This window comes from Haematobia irritans, chromosome 5 (assembly GCF_050003625.1).
Source record: "Haematobia irritans isolate KBUSLIRL chromosome 5, ASM5000362v1, whole genome shotgun sequence".
Taxonomy (NCBI): Eukaryota; Metazoa; Arthropoda; class Insecta; order Diptera; family Muscidae; genus Haematobia; species Haematobia irritans.
Genome location: NC_134401.1, coordinates 10,135,146 through 10,161,040, shown reverse-complemented (window position 1 = coordinate 10,161,040; position 25,895 = coordinate 10,135,146). Strand labels below are relative to the sequence as shown.

At 27.2% G+C, this 25,895-nt stretch overlaps 1 protein-coding gene across 4 annotated transcripts in view; it reads left to right on the top strand.

Moving 5' to 3' along the window:
- The window catches only part of sqa (spaghetti-squash activator), a 153,086-nt gene that overhangs the window by 102,613 nt on the left and 24,578 nt on the right, over positions 1 to 25,895 (top strand). For all 4 annotated transcript variants that reach the window (XM_075309590.1, XM_075309592.1, XM_075309591.1 and 1 more), the window contains exons 3-5: positions 8,800 to 8,890; positions 8,963 to 9,166; positions 21,296 to 21,533. In XM_075309590.1, coding sequence (XP_075165705.1) covers positions 8,800 to 8,890; positions 8,963 to 9,166; positions 21,296 to 21,533 — 533 coding nt within the window. The remainder of the gene's footprint in view (positions 1 to 8,799; positions 8,891 to 8,962; positions 9,167 to 21,295; positions 21,534 to 25,895) is intronic.

Below are 25,895 nucleotides of genomic sequence, written 5' to 3'. Positions count from 1 at the left end.
ACGTGGTGTTAGTATATGGTTTCTAACAGCCATGCAGGAATTGGTACATATCGCTCCATAATTATATATAGCCTTCATACGTATAAACCGTTCCCCAGATTTGACCGCCGGAGCCCCTTGGAGGAGCAAAATTCATCCGATCCGGTTGAAATTTGGAACGTGGTGTTAGTATATGGCCACTAACAACCATGCAAAAATTGGTCCATATCGGCCTATAGTTATATATAGCCGATCACCAATCACACAAAAATTTGTCCATATCGGTTCATAATCATGGGTGCCACTCGAACCAAAAATAATCTACCAAAATTTTATTTCTATAGAAAGCTTTGTCAAAATTTTTATTTCAATAGAAAATGTTGTCAAAATTTTTTGTCTATAGAAAATTTTGTCAAAAATTTTTGTCTATAGAAAATTTTGTCAAAAATTTTTGTCTATAGAAAATTTGGTCAAAATTTTATTTCAATAGCAAATGTTGTCAAAATTTTATTTCAATAGAAAATTTTGTCAATATTTCTATAGAAAATTTTGTCAACATTTTATTTCTATACGAAATTTTGTCAAAATTTTATTTTTATACAAAATTTTATTTCTATAGAAAATTTTATTAAATTTTTTTTCTCTAGAAAACGTTGTCAACATTTTATTTCCATAGAAAATTTTGTTAATATTTTATTTCAATAGCAAATTTTGTCAAAATTTTATTTCTATAGCAAATTTTGTCAAAATTGTATTTCTATAGAAAATTTTGTAAACACTTTATTTCTATACAAAATTTGTTCAAAATTTTATTTCGATAGAAAATTTTGCCAAAAATTTTATTTCTATAGAAATATTTGTCAAACTTGCATTTCTATAGAAAATTTTGTCAAAATTTTATTTCATATTTGTTGTTTTGATTTCAGCTTTAAAACCATTGTGTTGACTAAACTACAAGAGTAGCTTAACCAACAGGGGAAAAGAAAAAAAAACCGGCCAACCCGGCACTCAAATCGATGATTTGATGGTGGCAAAGGAAAATAGAGATGTTTGTATGAATTTATTTCGGCATAAACCGGCTATCATAAACCTTTTTTCGGAAGGTTCAAGTGTGGTTCACTTTGGGTTTAGCGATCTGCCTGAATTCATTCTGATAATTGGTTGATAGTTTTGCAGCAAGTAGAGGATGCTGATGAGGAATGTGGTAATTCCGAAACGTGCGTCCATCCAACCATTCTGCAGTCTATAGGGCTTTGCCCAACTAAATTTGACAGACATTCAAGCTGATATTAAAACAACAAATATGATTACAGTACTAACCAACAATAAAAAACAAAACAACAAAATTTATTTCTATAGAAAATTTTGTCAAAATTGCATTTCTATAGAAAATTTTGTCAAAATGTTATTTCTATAGAAAATTTTACCAAAATATTATTTTTATAGAAAATTTTATCAAAATTTTTTGTCTAAAAAAAATTTTGTCAAAATTTTATTTCAATAGAAAATTTTGTCAATATTTTATTTCAATAGAAAATTTTGTCAAAATTTTATTTTTATAGAAAATTTTGTCAAAATTTTATTTCTATAGCAAATTTTGTCAAAATTTTATTTCCATACAAAATTTTTTCAAAATTTTATTTCTATACAAAATTTTTTCTATAGAAAATTTTGCCAAAAATTTTATTTCTATAGAAAATTTTGTCAAAATTTTATTTCTGTAGAAAATTTTGTCACTATTTTATTTTCATAAAAAATTTTATCAAAATTTTATTTCTATAGAAAATTTTGTCAAATTTTTTTCTATAGAAAATTTTGTCAAAAATTTATTTTTATTTATCTATAGAAAATTTATGAAGTACCATGAAATGCACCAATCTGCCAAACTGTAAAAAAACTACCATTTTTGGTAGAATGGTACCAACTGTGGCAGCCTAGTAGTCTTTGTAAGCAGATATAAAACTAAAAAAAATATTTAAAATTTAATTTTGTTTAAACAAAATTATATTTTGTTTAAAATTTTTCGTTCATAAATGTTTTCTTTCATACCCTTTACAAGTTTATCCTCCTAATTTGCCGAGTAAATTAATATGCATAGACCAACTTTTTGTATACTCGACCCATTTAAAATGTTTTTATTTTATTTAGTTTTCTTATTTTTTTATTACATTTAAATTACGTATACGCACCACACTCACCATGTACCATCGGAGCGTATAATTATTAACATTTAATTATAATAAATCATACGCATATATAACTTTTATGTTACTACTATAAAATTCTTGAAAATTTTCTATTAAATATACATTTCATTTTCATAGAGCTAAAAATAGAATAACACACTTCATAGAAGAAAAATCACATCAGAATCATAAACTTAATGAAATCATTTAAAAATTTTCTTTTATATGAAAAAACTTATAAAAAAATCAATTTCCCTTTCCTGCTCTAAGTTTGCAGAATGCAAATTAAATTGCGTATGAGTCATATGTACCCTAGAACTGTAATATCTGCTCTCTTTATGAGCCCTAAGTATTTTCTCACTTTTTTAAGTATTAATATCTCCAATTTTCTGTTACAAATTCTTACTTTATTTTCTTATAATTCGCTATGTCAATTTAATCTCACTTTATCATCTTTTTTAGGGATATTAAATTTTCACAGAATTACACCGTTATCCTGTGATGTGTATTCACATATAATATCTTCTTTTTATTAGCGTAAATGGGGATTTCGACACATTTAAGGGGAAAGTGAATAAAAAAAAAACATCCACAAAAAATCCCTTCCTTTATGCTTGAACTCAAATAGATTTTCAACATAATCCCCAGACTGCAGTGTCCCTTGCTGACATATAAATTCTCTGACAGGACTTTTTATATCCCTGAGTATGGATATGTAAATTTCAATTATACCATTCGACTGACTGACTGGGGGGTATAGTGTTTGTCGATCTCACTATTTGACTGCATCGAAATAATGTTGAAAAATCATATTTTTATTAACCATTCAACAAAATATGAAAATTGAGTTAAGCTGCAGTTAAAAGTTTGCATATTTCATAATTTCCCCGCAATGTTAGGGCAGCGATGGTGTTGTCGATGACTTCGTGGATTCTCTAGCACCTCTACTGGTTGTCATGGCAGTGGAAGCCAATTCCACCTACCCTACCTTCAAATAAATCCCAACTATTTTGCTCCAATCCACATGCCACACATGCTGACGTTAACAGTATTTTTTTTTCTCGGAAATAAGTTTTTCGCTGACACTTTTTTCGGAGGAGGAGTTTAATGGGTGGAACATGCGTCTCCTCTAGGGGGATTCTCATAAAAGTTTTTTCCCTCCGATACGTGGCTTGGCGAATGTTTTCCATTGTACCATTGCCATTTTATGCAACTGCATATGTTTCTAATTCTTGAAATGTTAGCTGAATATGTGAGTGGGTTCATGGATTTAGTGCTTGGAGTTCTTTTCCTTTGCATTTCATGCGACTAATTCGAAATAAGTTAAAATTTCCCGCATATGCTCTGTGTTGGGGTAATAAAAGTAAATTGTCGAGAAAAAATGCTGCCACTTAATCAACTTGTACGATATTTAATTTAGCAAATTTTTGGAAAGGAAATGATATTCATGAGAAAAAAAGGAATGAAGAATATTATTTGCAAGGAAAAAAGTCAATTTAGCATTTATTGAATATATGTTGCTGAATACGATTTTCTATGAAAAATCTTCAATTCAAAGTGGCTGAATAGGATCTTTTATAGAATGTCTTCAATTTTATATATTTTTTTTATAGAAAATCATCAATTCAGCCTGGCTGAATAGGATTTTTTAGAAAATCTTCAATTTAGCCTGATTGAAAAGGATTTTCTATGAAAAATCTTCAATTCAGCCTGGCTGAATAGGATCTTCTATAGAATGCCTTCAATTCAACGTGACTGAATAGTATTGTTTTATAGAAAAATTATCAATTCATCTTAACTGAATAAGATTTTCTAAGGAAAATATTGATTTTGGCATAGCTGAATAAGATTTTCATATAAAATTTTCAATTCGACCTAGCTGAATAAGATTATCCATAGAAAATCTTCAATTAAGTTTAGTTAAAAAGGGTTTTCCATAGCAAATCTTCAATTCAGCCAAGCTAAATAGAGTTTTCTACAGAATTTCTTCATTTCAACTTTGCTGAATAGGCTTTTCGATAGAATATCTTCAACTAAACGTGATTTAATAGGACTTTCTATAGAAAATCTTCGATTCAGCATGACTGAAAAGGATTTGATGTAGGAAATGTTCAATTCTGCCTAGCTGTATAAAATTTTCCATAGTAAATCTTCAATTCAGCCCAGCTGAATAAGATTTTCTATACAATGTATTCAATTCAACGTGACTGAATAGGATTTCCTATAGGAAATCTTCGATTCAACAGGTATTTTATATAGGAAATTTTCAATTCAGCTAAGCTGCATAAAATTTTCTATAGTAAATCTTCAATTCAGCCAAGCTGAATGCAGAAAATGTTAAATTTACTGTGGCTGAATAAACTTGTCTATACAATATCTTCAATTCAACGTGGCTAATTAGGATTTTCTATAGAATATCTTTAATTCACCCTGGCTGAATAGGATTTTCTATGGAAAATCTTCAAATTTGCCTGGCTGAATAGGATTTTCTTTCGAAAATCTTCAATTCTGCCTGGCAGCATGGGATTTTCTATAGAAAATCTTCAATTCAGCCTGGCTGAATAGGATTTTCTACAGAAAATCTTCAATTCAGCCTTGCTGAATAGGATTTACCGCAGAAAATCTTCAATTCAGCATGGCTGAATAGGATTTTCTATAGAAAGTTTTCAATTCAGCCTGGCTGAATAAGATTTTTTATGGAAAATCTTCAAATTTGCCTGGCAGCATGGGATTTTCTATAGAAAATCTTCAATTCAGCCTGGCTGAATAGGATTTTCTACAGAAAATCTTCAATTCAGCCTTGCTGAATAGGATTTACTGCAGAAAATCTTCAATTCAGCCTGGCTGAATAAAATTTTCTATAGAACATCTTCAATTCAGCCTGGCTGAATAGGATTTTCTATCGAAAATCTTCAATTCAGCCTGGCAGCATGGGATTTTCTATAGAAAGTTTTCAATTTAGCTTTGCTGAATAGGATTTTCTATAGAAAATCTTCAATTCAGTCTGGCTGAATAGGATTTTCTATAGAAAATTTTCTATCGAAAATTTTCAATTCAGCCTGGCTGAATAGGATTTTCTATAGAAAATCTTCAATTCAGACTTGCTGAATAGGACTTACTACAGAAAATCTTCAATTCAGTTAGACTGAAAAGAATTTTCTATAGATAATCTTTTCATTCAGCTTAGTTGAATAGGATTTTCTATAGCAAATATTTAATTCTGCGTGTCTCAATACAATTTTCGACAGAAAATCTTCAACTCAGTCTGGGTGAATATGATTTTCTATAGAAGGTTCCCAATTCAGCTTGACTGAATAGGATTTTCTACAGAAAATCTTCAATTCAACGTGGCTGAATAAGATTTTTAATAGGAAATTTTCAATTCAGCCTGGCTGAATAGCTAAAGTTAAGCTGAATTTGAGATAATTGTAAATGTGCCACATTTCCGAAAACAGTTTCATAAATTCTACTACTACCCACCCTTTCAAAACTATGGCCATATGTGACTAATAACAATAAGTTCTTATTAATCGTAGAACAAAGGGTTTCATATCTTCCTAGCTTTTAATCCAACTCTAATGACATGTCTGAGACCCTACGTATACTCCATTAAACCAAAGTTTCATATTCCATTAAGCACCCAATATCAAAAGGAAACTAAGTTCCATTTATGTTTTAGCAGACATGCAAAAATTAAACAAAAGAAAGAAAATTAAGAAACAAAGAGGGGAAATCCCAACATGAAAATATCTGGCAGAAAAATGAGACTTAAGAGTATTGCACCATCACTAGTCGTCCTTTTTGCAGTGTTGCTGGCCCAAGCAAATTTTGTCTTAACCTTTGGTTAGGCCTGCCACAGTCGTACTCTAATGAAAAAAGCAAATAAATGACTACGTAAACCTTAGCATGCGGTTTCTGGAGGTGGTGAACCCAAGCCACATAATGGTTTATTTAATTAATGAAAACTTCATTTCCTTAAACATGAAAGCGTGGAAGAACGTGCAAAGAAAAATTCTTTGATGAAAATAACAAATGAATGGTTTTTGGCAAATACAGAAGACCATTGGAAAAATATTAGCAAAGGGTTTCTGAAAAACTTAAATTCAATTCATCAAAGTTGAATAGAATTTTATTTATAACAAATTTTATTCAGCTTAGCTGAATACTGTTTTTAATAGGAAAATTTTAATTTTTATAGGGAAACTTTAATTCAGCCTGGCTGAATACGATTTTCATTAGCTTTCAATAAGAAAGCTTTAATTCAGTGTGGCTGAATAACATTTTCTGTAAGAAAACTTGAAATCCGCCTTGCTGAATAAGATTTTCTATAAGAAGATTTTAATACAGCCATGCTGAATAAGGTTTCCAAGAAGAGAACTTTAACTCAGCCTGGCTGCATAAGATTATCTATAAGAAAATTTTAATTCAGCCAAGCTGAATAAGGGTTTCGAAAATAAAACTTTAACTCAGCCTAGATGAATTAGGTTTCCATGTTTAAAATTTTAATTTAGCCTAGTTAAATTTTCGAAAAGAAATTAGGATGAATTAGGTTTCCTTGTTTAAAATTTTTATTTAGCCTTGTTAAATAAGGATTTACTGATAAAATCCATTGAATATTGCATTAGAAAAACTTTAATTCAGCCTAGCTGAATATGGTTTTCATTAGGAAAACTTTAATTCAGCCATGCTGAATAAGGCTTCCAATAGGAAAACTGTAAATCAGCCTGGATGAAAAAGATTTTCACGCCTAAAATTTTAATTTAGCCTAGTTAAATAAGGATTTCCTGATGAAATCCATTGAATGTTGCATTAGAAAAACTTTAGTTCAGCCCAGCTGAATATGGTTTTCATTAGGAAAACTTTAATTCAGCCGGCCTAAATAAGGTATATCACTCCATTTTCGCTATTTTAAATTTTAATTCAATTTGAAAGATTTTCACAATTTTCTTCAAACAATGCGTTTTGAATTTTAGCTCACCTCTTAATTTTGGAACTTCACTCCCTCAGTCCTTTTTTTCTCCCATATCTGTTCTCAAAGCAATAAACAACTTATTTCGCTATAACCAACAAAAACTTGGTGTTTGTGTTGTGCAAACAAATGTAGCCTTTGCTTTGTCACAAACTTCTCACGTTTATCTACCGACATAGCCTTTTTTCTCAAAAGTTTTTTTTTTTCATTTGGACCTTTTTGTGTCTGGCATTGTTTAAGTGTTACTGTGATTATGAGAATTTTAGTGAGTTTCAAACTTGGCTATGTGGAAAGGATAATTTTTGTATATCTTAATTTCCAAACTATGGAAAAAAACGTGACTTGTGGATAAAAATTGCCTTTTTCTCATAAATTTATATCATAATAGTTTTGGTATTTCGAAAGGGCTTTAATTACAGCCATGGTAATAGACGATTTTAATTCAGTCCTGAAGGGGTTTTTGTGGCATTAGGAAATTTCCAGTAATATTTTCTTGAAAAAATTTGGAATTTTCGAAATTAGTTTTTGACAATTAAAATATGCAAACTGGCTGAATGAGGGGTTTCACTCCATTTTTTTTCTATCAAATGGGAGTGCAGCAATAATTTTCATTGTTTTCTTTATAACAACACGTTTCGGATTATAGTAAATAATTAAATAATTTCCATCATTTTTTTCAATTGATATTATTTATGTATGAAATGGCTGAAGAACTTTTTTTAAATTTAATTTTTTATATTTAACTTATTCTCCCTATATTTTCCTTTTATCAAAAGTTAACGATTTTCTAATATCCTCCAACGAGTTATCCTAAATAATTTCTATAAAAAATATAAAATTTTCTTTACAAATGATTTTCAATGCAGTTTTTTTGCAACATTCAGCCAATCATAGACTTTGTGAAGAGTATTTATCATTTCCTGAATTGCTATAATTTAAATTGGATTTCCATACCTGTGATCAATACCCTCAATGACATATCGCAATGCGAAAATCCCATTAAGTGGCTAACCCCAACACCTGTCCTTTATAAATCAAACAAACCTTGGATGTGGGCCATACCACACCACACCACTATGCTGACACTATCAAAAAATCTCTATTGAACCTTCAAAATTGTAATTGATTTAATTAATTTCGTGTTCATCATTTTGTTTTTCAATTCAACAAATAGGAGAGGCAATATTTGTAAGCATTTCTTGCCTTTGTAATTGGCCAAAAAGATAATAGATAAAAGTTGGTCTAATGATGACAGAGAATCTAAGTGCCAATGTTTTCTGATTTTGATTGGGAGACTACTAATGGCGTTGAAGCGTATGATGATGCTGAATCTCACATGAGTTATTGGTCTAACTATTAGGCTATCTTAAATAGATATTTTCAGGGATTTGCTTGACAAAATATTCAATAAATTAAATATTTATGTCATCTAGATTGAAAAATACCACAAAATATCAATAATTATTCATCTATTACATCAATCGTATAGATTATTAATTATTTATTATATTTTCAAATTATTGTAAAATTTGTTTATGTTTTCTTTTCTTTTAATAAAATTGGAACCGGCATTTCGCTATCATTAATTTATTATTATATAAATTATTTATTATATTTTTTTTTTAATGTTTATTTTTAATTTTGTTTATGTTTTATATTTTTTAGAATTGGAACCGGCATTTCCCTATCGTGATGTGACCATACAAAGAGATGTTGATGCCCATAAACTCTATGATATACTATCAGAAGTGGGAAGGTATGTAGTTTGTTATTTTTTTAATATACATAATTCCAAATATTTCTAAATAATAAAATTTTCCTTAATTAGAGGCAAATTTGGTGTTGTCTACAAATGCCAGGATAAAACAAATGGTCTGAAATTGGCTGCCAAATTTGTTCCCATACCCAAACGTGAGGATAAGCGAAATGTCGAAAGAGAAGTGGAAATTATGAACTCCCTTCAGCATCATTTAATCACACAATTATATGCAGCCTATGAATATCAAAAAATGATGTGTGTGGTTCAGGAATTGTAAGTAAAATTAAAAAAAAAAAATAATAATAATAGAATAGCAGAACTATAAAATTCTAGAAATATAAAATTAGGCTATCGGGAAATTTTCCTATGAGAAATTCGTTAATTATTTTCTATTATTTCCTGGACGAAGCTTCAATTCAGATCTGCTGAATAACATTTATAGGAAGATTATTGTCAAGAGATCCTTTAGACTGAATTTTAAAGAAAATAAAATTTTGACAAAATTTTCTATAGAAATAAAGTTTTGACAAAATTTTCTAAAGAAATAAAATGTTGACAAAATTTCCTAGAGGAATAACATTTTAACAAAATACTCTATAGAAATAAAATTTTGACAAAATTTTCTACGGAAATAAAATTTTAACAAAATATTCCATAGAAATAAATTTTGGCAAAATTTTCTATGGAAATAAATTGACAAAATTTTCTATAGAAAAAAAAATTTTTTTGACACAATTTTCTATAAAAATAAAATCTTGACAAAATTTTGTAAAGAAATAACATCTTAACAAAATTTTGTAAAGAAATAAAATTTTGACAAAATTTTCTATAGAACATTTTGTCAAAATTTAATTTCTATACCGAATTTTTGACGAAATCTTATTTCCATTCTATTTCTATAAAATAAAATTTACGAAAGTTTTCAATAGAAAAAACATTTGACAAATAAAATTTTGACAAAATTTCCAACCGAAATAAAATTCTGACAAAATTTTCTAGAGAAATAAAATTTTGACAAAATTTCCTACAAAAATATTTTTTTTTAAATTTCGTATAGAAATGAAATTTTGACAAAATTTTCTATAGAAATGAGCTTTTGAAAAAATTTTCTATAGGAATAACTTTTTGAAAAATTTTTCTATAGAAATAAAATTTTGACAAAATTTTCTTAGAACTAAATTTTAACAAAATTTTCTAGAGAAATACATTTTTGACAAAATTTTCTAAAGAAATAAAATGACAAAATTAATTTTTTTACGAAATTTCGTATAGAAATGAAACTTTGTCAAAATTTTCTATAGAAATGAGCTTTTGACAAAATTTTCTATAGAAATAAAAATATGCCAACATTTTTTACAAAAATAAACTTTGTATAGATACAAAATTTTGTAAAACTTTTCTAGAGAAATTAAATTTTGGCAAAATTTTCTAGAGAAATAAAATGTTGATAAAATTTCCCATAAAAATAAATGTTTGACAAAATTTTCTAGAGAAATTACATTTCTACAAAATTTTCTAGAGAAATAAAATTTTGACACAATTTTCTATAAAAATAAAATTTTGACAAAATTTCTATGGAAATAAAATTTTGACAAAATTTCTATGGAAATAAATTGTTGACAAAATTTTCTATGGAAATAAAATTTTCAAAAAATTTTGTATAGAAATAAATTGTTGACAAAATATTCTATAGAAATAAAATGGTGACAAAATTTTCTATAGAAATAAAATTTTCACAAAATTTTGTATAGAAATGATTTTTTTGACAAAAATTTCTATAGAAATAAAATTTTGACAAAATTGTTTATGGAAATAAAATTTTGACAAAATTTTCTAGAGAAATCAAATTTTGACAAAATTTTCTTAGGAAATTAAATTTTGACAAAATTTTCTAGAGAAATAAAATTTTGAGCAAATTTTTTATAAAAATAAAATTTTAATAAAATTTTCTATAGAAATAAAATTTTAACAAAATTTTCTATAGGAATAAAATTTTGACAAATTTTTCTAGAGAAACAAAATTTTGACAAAATTTCCTACAAAAAAAATTTTTTTGTCCAAAATTTTGTATAGAAAGAAAATTATGCCAACATTTTTTACAATAATAAACTTTTTATAGATACAAAATTGTGTAAAAATTTTCTATCGAAATAAAATTTTGGAAAATTTACTATCGAAATAAAATTTTAGAAAATTTTCTATAGAAATAAATTTTGACAAAAATTTCTATGAAAATAAAGTTTTGACAAAATTTTTTATGAAAATAATATTTTGACAACAGAAATAAAATGTAGACGAAATTTCCTACAGAACTAAAATTTGAGAAAATTTTCTATAGAAATAAAATTTTGACAAAATTTTCAAAAGAAATAAAATGTTGAAAATTTTTTCTAGAGAAATGAAATTTGAACAAAATTTCCTACCAAAATAATTTTTTTACAAAATTTCGTATAGAAATAAAGTTATGCCATCATTTTTTTCAAAAATAAACTTTGTATAGATACAAAATTTTGTAAACATTTTCTATCGAAATAAAATTTTGGAAATTTTTCCATAGAAATAAAATTTTGCCAATAATTTATAGTGAAATAAAATGTTGACAAAATTTCCTACAAAAAGAATGTTTTCCAAAATTTGGTATAGAAATGAAATTTTGACAAAATTTTCTATAGACATAAAATATTGAAAAACTTTTCTATAGAAATAAATGTTGAAAAAATTTTCTATAGAAATAAAATGTTGAAAAAATTTTCTATAAAAATAAAATTATGCCAAATTTTTTTGCAAAAATAAACTTTGTATAGATACAAAATTTGGTAAAAATTTTCTATCGAAATAAAATTTTTAAAAATTTTCTATAGAAATAATTTTTTTTCCAAATTTTCTATAATAAAATTTTAAAATTTTGGAAAATTTTCTAGTGAAATAAAATTTTGACAAAATTTTCTAGAGAAATATAATGTTTACAAAATTTTCTAGAGAAGAAAAATGTTGACAAAATTTTCTATGGAAATAAAATTTTGACAAAATTTCGATGGAAATAAAATTTTGGCAAAATTTTCTATAGAAATAAAATGTTGACAACATTTTCTTTAGAACTAAAATATTCACAAAATTTTCTAGAGAAATAAAATTTAAAAAAAAAATTCTATAAAAATAAATGTTGAAAAAATTTTCTATAGAAATAAAATGTTGACAAAATTTTCTATAAAAATAAAATTATGCCAAAAGTTTTTGCAACAATCAACTTTGTATAGATACAACATTTTGTAAAAATTTTCTATCGAAATAAAATTTTGGAAAATTTTCTATAGAAATAAATAATAAATAAATAAAACCCAGCCAACTTCACTCAAATCGATGATTTGATGGTGGCAAAGGAAAAGAGAGATGTTTGTACGAATTTATTTCGGCATAAGCCGTTTATCAATGTAAAGCCTTTTTTCGGAGGGTTCAAGTGTGGTTTATTGTTGGGTTTATTGAACTGCCTGAATTTATTCTGATAATTGGTTGATAGTTTTGCTGCAAGTAGAGGATGCTTTGCCCTACAAATAAATTTGACAAACATTCTTTTCCTCTGTTGGTTAAGCTACACTTGTAGTTTAGTCAATGTATGGTTTTAAGCTGAAATAAAAAAAAAACAACAATGAAATAAATTTTTTTCAAAATTTTCTAGTGAAATGAAATTTTGACAAAATTTGCTAGAGAAATATAATGGTTACAAAATTTTCTAGAAAAGAAAAATGTTGATAAAATTTTCTATGGAAATAAAATTTTGACAAAATTTCGATGGAAATAAAATTTTTTCAAAATTTTCTATAGAAATAAAATGTAGACAACATTTTCTTTAGAACTAAAATATTCACAAAATTTTCTAGAGAAATAAAATTTTTACAAAATTTTCTATAGAACTAAAATTTTCACAACATTTTCTAGAGAAATAAAATTTTGATCAAATTTCCAGTAAAATAAAATTTTGGCAAAATTTTCTATAGAAATAATATTTTGACAAAATTTTCTAGAGAAATAAAATTTTGACAAAATTTTCTACAGAACTAAAATTCAACAGAAATAAAATGTTGATTAAATTTCCTATAGAAATAAAATTTTTACAAAATTTTCTAGAGAAATAAAATTTGTACAAAATTTTCTAGACAAGAAAATTTTCACAAAATTTTCTAGAGATATAAAACTTTGACAAAATTTCGTATAGAAATGAAATTTTGACAAAATTTCTGTATACAACTAAAATTTTGACAAAATTTTCCATAGAAATAAAATTATGCCAAAATTTTCTATAGAAAAAAAAACACGAAATACAAATTTGGAATAGGAATAAAGAACAGAATTGTCTATCGAAGACAAAATTTGGAAATTTTTAACTTTTAAATGTTATTTTTTTTTTTAATTTGGAAAAAATGGTCCGCTGGTACGAATTTTGGTCCACTTTTGAAAAAAAAGATTGGTCCGAAGTAAAATTTCGTTGTGGCAACGCTGGTGTCAATTTTTTCTTATTATTCCATTATAAAACTAAAGCAACTAGAGGCTATCGGCCTAACTAATTAAAAGTTCTCCCTTCTCCCAGAGAGAGAGAGAGAGAGAGTGCGGTGGTAATTGGTTTCTTATTATTATTCCATTATAAAACCAAAACAAATTTACCTGAATTGTGTCATCGAAAATGAATTAAATTATACCCTCTTAGCAAAACAAATAATTTCTAAATATCGGAAATTGATTGGAAAAAACAAACCTAAATGTAATTCAAACAATTGACCCAAATCAAATGAATATAAACTACAATGTGGACTATGTTTAATGAATTAATACTCAACCATCTGTGTAAACCATTTGCAATTCTAATTACTTGCCAAAGGTTTGAAAAATGCCTACAATTGAATACAAACAATTGTCGATATTTTAGTTATCATTTAGACACGAAAAGGCATAGTTAAAAATTCAATTTCCTAGAAATTTCCATTTAAATAAAATATTAAACTATGTGTTTATATGCTTTGGCAAAATTGATCAAAGAAGCTTTTAATGTATGTGTTTACACATATATTCAGCGTGGTCCTGTTTATGTCATACACGTTCACAATGCTAGTAGCCCCGATGGAAGACAATCGAATAGAAGAAGAAATAAAGTGAGATCAAATATGCCCCATAAGTGTTCAGAATATTACATAATGATTTTATTTTTTAAGAAGCAGAAAAATATGTTAATCAGAAAAACTTAAAAAAACCCCCTGAAGCTATATTGTGACAGTGTTAAGAGAACTCAACATCAATTAAAAAAAATGACAATGAAAGAACAGGTAGGTATTTTAACAAACCCCATATTATGCGGAATTTGTAGGTTTAGGTTTAGCTAAAGTGCAGCCCGATATTTTCTATAGAAATGAGCTTTTGGCAAAATTTTCTATAGAAATAAAATTTTGACAAAATTGTCTATTGAAATAAAATGTTGACAAAATTTTCTATAGAACTAAAATTTTAACAAAATTTTCTAGAGAAATAAATTTTTAACAAAAGTTTCTATAGAAATAAAATCTTGGAAAGTTTTCTATAGAAATAAAATGTTGACTAAAGTTTCTAGTGATATAAAATTTTGGCAAAATTGTCTAGAGAAGTAAAATTTTGACAAAATTTTCTAGGGTAATAAAATTTTGACAAAATTACCAACAGAAATAAACTGTTAATAAAATTTCCTATAGAAATAAAATTTTGACAAAATTTTCTAGACAAATAAAACAAAATTTTCAATAGAACTAAAATTTTGACAAAATTTTCTAGAGAAATAAAATGTTGACCAAATGTCGTATATAAATAAATTTTTGACAAAATGTTCTATAGAAATAAAATTTTGACAAAATTTTCTGCAGTAATAAAATTTTTACAAAACTCCCAACAGAAATCAAATGTTGATAAAATTTCCTATAGAAATAAAATTTTAACAAAATTGTCTATAGAAATAAAATTTTGACAAAATTTTCTATAAAAATAAATTTTTGACAAAATTTTCTATAGAACTAAAATTTTAACAAAATTTTCTAGCGAAACAAATTTTTGACAAAATTTTCTAGAGAAATAAAATTTTTACAAAATTTTCTATAGAACTAAAATTTTGACAAAATTTTCTAGAGAAATAAAATGTTGACCAAATGTCGTATAGAAATAAATTTTTGACAAAATGTTCTATAGAAATAAAATTTTGACAAAATTTTCTGGAGTAATAAAATTTTTACAAAACTCCCAACAGAAATCAAATGTTGATAAAATTTCCTATAGAAATAAAATTTTGACAAAATTGTCTATAGAAATAAAATTTTGACAAAATTTTCTATAAAAATAAATTTTTGACAAAATTTTCTAGACAAATAAAACTTTTACAAAATTTTCAATAGAACTAAAATTTTGACAAAATTTTCTAGAGAAATAAAATGTTGACCAAATGTCGTATATAAATAAATTTTTGACAAAATGTTCTATAGAAATAAAATTTTGACAAAATTTTCTGGAGTAATAAAATTTTTACAAACCTCCCAACAGAAATCAAATGTTGATAAAATTTCCTATAGAAATGAAATTTTGACAAAATTTTCTAGAGAAATAAAATTTTTACAAAATTTTCTATAGAACAAAAATTTTGACAAAATTTTCTAGAGAAATAAAATGTTGACAAAATGTCCTATAGAAATCATTTTTGACAAAATATTCTATAGAAATAAAATTTTGACAACATTTTCTATAGAACTAAACTTTTAACAAAATTTTCTATAGAAACAAAATTTTGGCAAAATTTTCTATAGAAATAACATTTTGACAAAATTTTCTAGAGTAATAAAATTTTGACAAAATTTTCTAGAGAAATAAAATTTTGGCAAAATTTTCTAGAGTAATAAAATTTTGACAAAATATTCTAGAAAAATAAAATGTTGATAAGATTTCCTATAAAAATGAAATTTTGACAAAATTTTCTAGAGAAATGAAATTTTGACAAAATTTTCTAGAGAAATAAAATTTTTACAAAATTTTCTATAGAACTAAAATGTTGATAAAATTTTCTAGAGAAATAAAATGTTGACAAAATGTCCTATAGAAATAAATTTTTGACAAAATTTTCTATAGAAATAAATAAATTAAATAAAACTATTTATGTAAGCATGGCTGAAAATGATTTTTTTATAGCAAAATTTCAGTTGAGTATAGCTATATAGAATTCAGCTAACCCAAAAAAAGATGTTTTTTTGAGAATTTTCCACTCGGCTTAGCTGAATAGGATTTTCTGTAGAATATCTTCAAATTCGGTATAGCTGAAATGAAATCATCAATTCAGCACAGCTGAATACTATTTTTTCAAAAAAAAAACTTCACTACTATCAGGTTGAATATAATTTCTAATACAAATTTCTACATTGAACTAGACCGGCTAAAAATATTTTCTCTAAAAAATCTTTAATTAAACCAGGCTGAATATGATTTTTAGTAAAATAATCTTCAATTCACCTGAGCTGAATAGAATTTTTTCTTCAATTAAGCACGACTGGAAAGTACTTTTTATAGAAAATCTTTAATTCAGCCAAACTTAATAGGAGTTTTTTTAGAAAACCTTTAAGTCAGCTGGGTAGAATATGATTTTTTTTAATAGAAAATCTTTAATTCAGCATAGTTTAACTATTTTTTGGTAAAGTCGTGTTTAGAATGGATATTTTCTTTTGAATATTTATATTTATATTTATTTTAACATTTCATCTAAGCTGAATGTTAGGTTAGGTTATGTGGCAGCCCGATGTATCAGGCTCACTTAGACTATTCAGTCCATTGTGATACCACAGTGGTGAACTTCTCTCTTATCACTGAGTGCTGCCCGATTCCATGTTAAGCTCAATGACAAGGGACCTCCTTTTTATAGCCGAGTCCGAACGGCGTTCCACATTCCAGTGAAACCACTTAGAGAAGCTTTGAAACCCTCAGAAATGTCACCAGCATTACTGAGGTGGGATAATCCACCGCTGAAAAACTTTTTGGTGTTCGGTCGTAGCAGGAATCGAACCCACGACCTTGTGTATGCAAGGCGGGCATGCTAACCATTGCACCACGGTGGTCATCTAAGCTGAATAGAATTTTTGTAGAAAATCTTCAATTTAGGATAACTGGAAACTACTTTTTATAGAAAATCTTTAATTATGTTAAGCTAGGCTGAATAAAATTTTTTATAGTAGAAAATCTTCAATTCAGCTGGGTAGTATATGATTTTGTGTAAAAAATCGTCAATTTAGCTTAGTTTACCTATGTTTCGGTAAAGTCTTCTTTTGAATGGATTTTTTCTTTTGCATTTTTCCTGTCAGCTTTACTTTTTTGTATTTATTTTAACAAATACCAAAAGTTAAGATAAGATGATAAAACTCATGTAGCAAATAAAATATAATTGATTTGTTTTTGGGAATATCTCTTCATCTGTATGGTTTTATTTTCATTGTTTAAAATATTCATTAAAAGTTTTCCTTTAAAAACATATAGTTTGTTGGTATTCTGGGAATTATTTTATAATCTTCAATTGGACATTTCAAATGAATATTCATCCTTGACATTTGTATGATTGTTACAGCAGTAACTGGAGGGGCAACATACATAGATACTCCTTTGGGGTTATGCTCATCTCATAACTTTTTATGATAGTCAATCTGGATCATGCTTACATATATCTCTCTCAAAATCTTTGTGTAACGCTCAAGGGAAACTTTAAACCTTTTCGAAAAAAAAAAATATTTGTTTGTAAAGCTGTTCATAGAAAATGCTAAAATAAGTAAATACGTAAGGGGGAAATATTTAAAACTACCATAAAAAAATTAATTTTATTTTTTAAGCAATATTACATTTGAATAACAATGGAAGGATAATTGCATGTAAACATTTTAATGTCAGTTTATAATTCGTAGTTGCCGACTTTTTAGACCTGCTTAATTTATGTGTTTACCGATGTAATTACAGTCTGTAATTGCCACAATTTGACCTCTGTCTCATCACCACAATTTACCACCCAAGGACATCATAGTAATTAACGTGTCCTTTAGACTTTTGCTTTGAATCGAATATAAACATATGCGCCCTTTTTTAATTAGTAGGTGCTTTTGGTATAATTTTAGTAGGGATCACACCTTTTTTATACAGCCTTGTATAGTGATGAGAAGCAGGTCAATATCTTAAATATAGAGAACATTTAATTCATGGTAAACATAGAAATTCCTCAATATTCAATGGTGAATATGATTTTCTATATAAAACCTTCAATTCAGCCTGGCTGAATAGGATTTTCTATAGAAAATCTTCAATTCAGCCTGGATGAATAGGATTTTCTATAGAAAATCTTTAATTCAGCTTAGCTGAATAGGATTTTCTATAGAAAATATTGATTTCAGCCTGGCTGAATAGGATTTTATATAGAAAATATTGAATTCAGCCTGGCTGAATAGGTTTTTATATAGAAAATATTGAATTCAGGCTGGCTGAATAGGATTTTCTATAAAAAATATTGAATTCAGCTAAGCTGAATAGGATTTTCTATAAAAAATCATTAATTTAGCCTGGCTGAATAGGATTTTCTATAGAAAATCTTTAATTCAGTTTAGCTGAATAGGATTTTCTTTAGAAAATATTGAATTCAGCTCAGCTCAATAGGGTTTTCTATAGAAAATATTGAAGTCAGCCTGGCTGAATAGAATTTTCTATGGAAAATCTTCAATATAGCCTAGCTGAATAGCATTTTCGATGATGAATCTTTAATTCAGCCAATCTGAACAGGATTTTCTATTGAATATCTTCAATTTAGTCCGGCTGATTAGAATTTTCTATAGAAAATCTTCAATTCAGCCTAGCTGAATAGGATTTTCTATGGAAAATTTTCAATTCAGCTTGGCTGAATACAATTGCCTATAGAGAATCTTCAATTTAGTCTGTCTGAATTGGATTTTCTTTAGAAAATCTTCAGTTCCGCCTGACTGAATAGGATTTTCAAAAGAAAATCATTAATTCAGATTGCCAGAATAGGATTTTCTATAAAAAATCTTCAATTTATCCTGGCTAAACAGGGTTTGCTATAGAAAATCTTCAATTCAGCCTGTGTGAATAGGATTTTCTTTAAAAAATCTTCAGTTCAGGCTGGCTGAATAGGATTTTCTAGAGAAAAATCTTCAACACACCCTAACTGAATAGGATTTTCTATAGCAAAATCTTCAACTCACCCTAGCTGAATAGGATTTTCTATAGCAAAATCTTCAACTCACCCTAGCTGAATAGGATTTGCTATAGAAAAATCATCAATTCAGCATGTGTGAATAGGATTTTCTTTAAAAAATCTTCAGTTCAGGCTGGCTGAATAGGATTTTGTATAGAAAAATCTTCAATTCAGTTTGGCTGAATAGGATTTTCTATAAAAAAATTTTCAATTCACCCTAGCTGAATAGGATTTGCTATAGAAAAATCATCAATTCAGCCTGTGTGAATAGGATTTTCTTTAAAAAATCTTCAGTTCAGGCTGGCTGAATAGGATTTTCTATAGAAAAATCTTCAACACACCCTAGCTGAATAGGATTTTCTATAGAAAAATCTTCAACTCACCCGAGCTGAATAGGATTTTCTATAGAAAAATCTTCAACTCACCCTAGCTGAATAGGATTTTCTATAGAAAATCTTCAATTCAGCCTGGCTGAATAGGATTTTCTTTAGAGAATTTTCAATTCAGCCTGTGTGAATAGGATTTTCTTTAAAAAATCTTCAGTTCAGCCTGGCTGAATAGGATTTTCTAAAGAAAATCATTAATTCAGATTGCCAGAATAGGATTTTCTATAAAAAATCCTCAATTCCTGCTAGCTGAATAGGATTTTCTATACAAAGTTCACAATAAAATCTCTCTGAATACAGTTTTTCAACAAAATCTGCCTTGCTGAATAAGATTTAATATAGAAAATCTTCAATTCTTCTTGGCTGAATAGGATTTTCGATAGAAAATCTTGAATTCAGCCTAGCTGAATAGGATTTTCTATAGAAAATCTTCATTTCAGCCCAGCTGAATAGGATCTCCTATAGAAAATCTTCAATTCAGCCTGGCTGAATAGGATTTTCTATAGAAATTTTTCAATTCAGCCTGGATGAATAAGATTTTCTATATAAAATTTTCAAATCAGCCTGGCTGAATAGGATTTTCGGTAGAAAATCTTGAATTCAGGCTAGCTGAATAGGATTTTCTATAAAAAATCTTCAATTCAGCCTGGCTGAATAGGGTTTTCAATAGAAAATCTTGAATTCAGCTTGGCTGAATAGGATTTTCTATAGAAAAATCTTCAATTCAGCTTGGCTGAATAGGGTTTTGTATAGAAAAATCTTCAACTCACCCTAGCTGAATAAGATTTTCTATAGAAAATCTTCAATTCAGCTCGACTGAATAAGATTTTCTATAGAAAATCTTCAATTCAGCTCGACTGAATAGGATTTTCTATAGAAAATCTTCAATTCAGCCTGGCTGAATAGGATTTTCTATAGAAAATCTTCAATTCAGCTTGGCTGAATAGGATTTGCTATACAAAATCTTCACTTCTGCCTGGCTGAATAGGATTTTCTATAGAAAATCTTTAATTCAGCCTGGCTGAAAATGATTTTCTAAAGAAAATCATTAATTCAGATTACCAGAATAGGATTTTCTATAAAAAATCCTCAATTCATTTTGGCTGAATAGGATTTTCTATACAAAATCTGCAATAAAGTCTCTCTGAATAGGGTTTTTCAACACAATCTGCCTTGCTGAATAAGATTTGATATATAAAATCTTCAATTCTTCTTGGCTGAATAGGATTTTCTATAGAAAATCGTGAATTCAGCCTAGCTGAATAGGATTTTCTATAGAAAATCTTCATTTCAGCCAAGCTGAATAGGATCTCCTATAGAAAATCTTCAATTCAGCCTGGCTGAATAGGATTTTCTATAGAAATTTTTCAATTTAACCTGGATGAACAAGATTTTCTATATAAAATTTTCAGATAGGTTTTCTATAGAAAATTTTCAATTCAACCTGGCTGAATAGGATTTTCTATAGAAAATCTTTAATTCAGCCTGATTTCGTATAGAAAAGTTTTTAGCCTAGCTATATTATTATTATTTCATATACCTTACTTAAATTTCTGTAGATTTCTTATAATTTAGACTTCCATAGCTCATACCACCTATAATTTTCTACAATAACTCCTGTTTCTCTATATGAAAACTTTTTGGATTCTTAGAAAAGTAAAATGTATTTTTAATTAAAAAATACTACTCATACATTGGTAGAAATTTGTACAAAACTATTTTTAATTATATACAAATACATTTTCATTTTCTAACCATTTAATTATTTTCCTCTTTTCACAGAGTAGAAGGTGGTGAACTCTTTGATCGTGTGGTTGATGATGAGTTTGTCCTTACCGAACGTGTCTGTGTGGTCTTCATACGTCAGGTGTGTGAGGCCATGGAATTCATACACCGCAACAACATCCTGCATCTAGATTTGAAACCCGAAAATATTCTATGCCTAACCCAAGAAGGAAACCGCATCAAAATCATAGATTTTGGTTTAGCAAGAAAATTTGATCCAGACAAGAAATTACAGGTAATAAACACTACAATAAAGGATACTCCCCATGTTCGGTCTCCCAACCTCTTTTATTTTTGTTGCGTGATGAATTTAATCTTCAAATTATCTAACCCTGAAGAGGTTACAATTAACCTTTCCATATCTTAGTTAAATCTGTAAGGTAAAGCATATGTTTGATTTTTATATTTAATCATAAAACTTGAGTACCATTTTGTCGCAAACAAGGGGGGGATGGGGAGAGAGACAGATGAAAGGATTTCATTTTATGAGATTTTGTGAACTCCAACACATTGGAGAGCTAATTAAATGCTTTGCATGAAAAGTAAATTGGATGCAAAGTGGTTATTTATATGGCTACAGGTGCAAAGGATATTTAGATAACCCACAAAACATTGTGCTATTTATTTTCAAAATAAAAAAAAATATGAAAATGTTGTGGATCTAAGATATTTACTCACAAGGAAGGATAAAATACAAAAATATTTATTTTTGCAAAATTTACATTTGCATCTTCCTTTCATTATCACTCATTATTCATATCTTTGAACATTTATAAATTTTAATCCAGAAATTTATACTCAAGTCAACATCTACATTGTCTCTATGTTTTCTGGGACACATAACCTTTTGGTGGACTCCGAACATATTTGCTTTATGGAAATTACATCTCATGAAGTCTGTGTGAGCATCTTGTTCTTATGGGGTGTTAACGACAAACTTTATGTGCATTATTTGTGAACGAAATAAAAACTAAATTAAAATTTTTGGTTAACAAAAATCCACAAAGTGTACATTCAAGATACATAAATAAAATACACTGTACAATATTTGGATAAGGCCACATTAATTTGAATTTTTTTATATTTTCACAGGAGCTATTCCAATAAAATAAATTTTGTCTAGCAAACAACATTCCTATTAAAGAGAAACTGACGTTTCTCTATATTTTTTTTTTTTATAAAAATTTGTCTGACGATCTATTTTATGAAAATTGGTTTAACGAAAAATTGTCTATGAAATTATTATTTTTATATAAAAATTTATCTGGCAAATAATTATCTACAAAAATTTAACCATATATCTATAAAAATTTTACTAAAGACAATTTGCATTTTAATTGTTTAATATATAGTATTAAACAATTAATTTTCTATGAAAGTTTATTCGATGCTAAATTTTTTTTGGACAATTAATTTTCTTTCAAATTTAGTCTGACAATTAATTATGTGTAATAAATTTGTCTAACGATGAATTATCTACAAACTAATGTTTGAAGATATATTTTTTATAAAACATTGTCTGGCGAAAATTTTTCTGCAAAATATTTGACTTGCGAAAAATTGTTTATAAAAAAATTATCAAACGAAATATTTTCTATTGATAAGTTATAAAACTTATCTATCCAAAAATGTTCTATAAAATTTTGTTGAACCAAAATATTCCTATAAAAATGTCTCTAACGGGAAATTTTCTATAAAAATATTTCTAATGCAAAATTTACTATAATTGTCTGACAAAAAAATTTATACAAATTTGTCTAAAATTTTCTATAAAATATTGTCTTTTGAAAAATTTCTTTAAAAATTTGTCAATTGAACAATTTTGTTTGCAAAATTTATCTCTCGAAAGATATTCTATACAAATATAACTGACGAAAATTTTTTTATAAAAATGGGACTGACGAAAACTTTTCTGTAAAAATCGGGCTGACGAAAAATTTCCTATAAAAATTTAGCTGAAAAAAATTTTCTAAAAAATTCGACTGATACAAGCTTTTCTAAACAAAATTTCTTGACAAAACAAAAATTTATACAAATTTCTAAGATTTCAGACAAATGTTCTTTTAAAAAATTTGCCTGACGAATAATTTCCTATCAAAAATTGGGCACACAAAAAATTTTCTATAAAAAGCATGTGTGGCAAACAGTTTTCTACACAAATTATGTGTGACGAAAAATTTTCTATAAAAAAATTGTCTGACAAAAAATGTTCTATAAAAAAAATTGTCTGACGAAATTTTTTCTATAAAAAATTTATCTGGCGAAAATGTTTTCTATAAAAAATTTGCCAGAATTAAAACTTTTCTATAAAAAATTTATCAGACGAAAATTTTTCTATAAAAAATTTGTCGGACGAAAAATCTTTCCAAAAATTTGTCTAACAAAACATTTTCTGCAAAAAATTGTCTGAAGAAAAATTTTCTATAAAAATTTGTCTAACGAAAAAGTTTCTATGAAAAATTGGGAGCCATTGTGGTGCAATGATTAGCATGGCCGCCTTGCATACAGAAGGTCGCGCGTTCGATTCCTGTTTCGACCGAACACCAAAAAGTTTTTCAGCGGTGGATTATCCCACCTCAGTAATGCTGGTGACATTTCTGAGGGTTTCAAAACTTCTCTAAGTGTTTTCACTGCAATGTGGAACGACACTCGAACTCGGCTATAAAAAGGAGGTCCCTTGTCATTGAGCACGGAATCGGGCAGCACTCAGTTATAAGAGAGAAGTTCACTAATGTGGTATCACAATGGACTGAATAGTCTAAGCGAGCCTGATACATCGGGCTGCCACCTAACCTAACCTTCTATAAAAATTTTTAATATAACAAAAAAATTAGATAAAAATTTGCCAACCAATTAAATAAAAATGTATCTATAAAATACTTTCTAAACAAATTTTTCTTTTTATAGAAAATTTTTTATTTCTAACGAAAAATGTTGTGTAAAAGATTTTTCTAACAAAAAAATTTCTATAAAAATTTATCTTACAAAAAATGTTCTATAAAATTTAGTGTTAAGATAAATTCTCTAAAAAAAAATTACTTAACGAAAACATTTCTATAAAACTTTTGCTAAGTCCTGATGGAAAATGTTCTCTAAACAAATTGTCTAGCAAAAATTTTCTATAAAAAATTTGTCTAACGAAAAATTTGTATGACGAAAAACTTTTATAAAAAAAATTATCTGACAAAATTTTTTTTTTGATTTTTTTTTTTTTGGACTTACGAAGAATTCTAATATAACAAAAAAATTATATAAACATTTGTCTACCAATTTTTTTTATAAAAAATTATCTAAAAACAACTTTAAATTTTGAACAATTCAACAAATTTATCTAATAAAAAATTTTCTATAAAAAGTATCTAACGAAAAATGTCGTGTAAAAAATTTGTCTTATAAAAAAAAATCTATAAAAAATTGTGTTAAGATAAATTTTCTATAACTAAAAATTTTCTATAAAAATTTGTGTTAAGATAAATTTTCTATAAAAAATTCCTAACGATAAATTTTTATAAAAATGTTTCTAAGTCCTATCTGAATAAATTGTCTGACCAAAGATTTTCTATAAAAAATGTCTTACCAAAAATTCGCTATATAAATATTTTTCTAAATTTGTCTGACCACAAATATTCTATAAAAATGTATCTGACGAAACAATTTCTAACAAGTATATACAGCAGTAAGTTCGGCCGGGCCGAATCTTAAATACCCACCACCATGAACCGAATATTAGGGTTTCCTTTGAAATTTCAGGAGGGCTTGAGGACTTTAGGACACTTCCCGAAGATAAATTTAAAGATTTCACCTATGAGGACTATATCAGATTCTGGATTTATAAGAACCATTTTTGTTTGAGTTTTAGAGGAATCATTAACATCTCTTGTAAGTGTGCAAGAAAATTATAAAATAACGTCTTGATTTGAAATCTTAAATCTGTAGAAGTAAAATCTGGAAACTTTACATTGAGTTTCAAGCAATTTTCATGATCAGTGCGCCTTCTACACCCTCAAGAAGTGAAGTCGGTCTATATGGAGGCATTACCAAATGGACCGATAAAAACTTAATCCGATGCACGTTTTTGTGAGCCTAAAATACCAGAATATTTACAATTTCAGGCAAATCAGATAAAAACTACGGTTTCTAGAAGCCCAAGAAGTAAAATCGGGAAATCGGCCATTTTCGGCACACCTCTTTATGGTAATAAAATACCTCTAGATTTCCAATTTCAGACAAATTGGATAAAAACTACGGTTTCTATAAACCCAAGACCCAAATCGGGAGGTCGTTTTATATGGGGACCATACCAAAACATGGACCGATACTCTCAATTTTTGGCACACGTATTTGTGGTCCTACAATACCTCTAGATTCCCAATTTCAGGTAAATTGAATAAATACTGCGGTTTCTATAAGCCCAAGAAGTAAAATCGGGAGATCGGTCTATATGGGGGCTATACCAAAATATGGACCGATACACACAATTTTTGGCACACGTATTTGTGGTCCTATAATACCTCTAGATTTACAATTTCAGGTAAATTGAATAAAAACTTCGGATTCTAGAAGCCCAAGAAGTAAAATCGGGAGATCGGTCTATAAG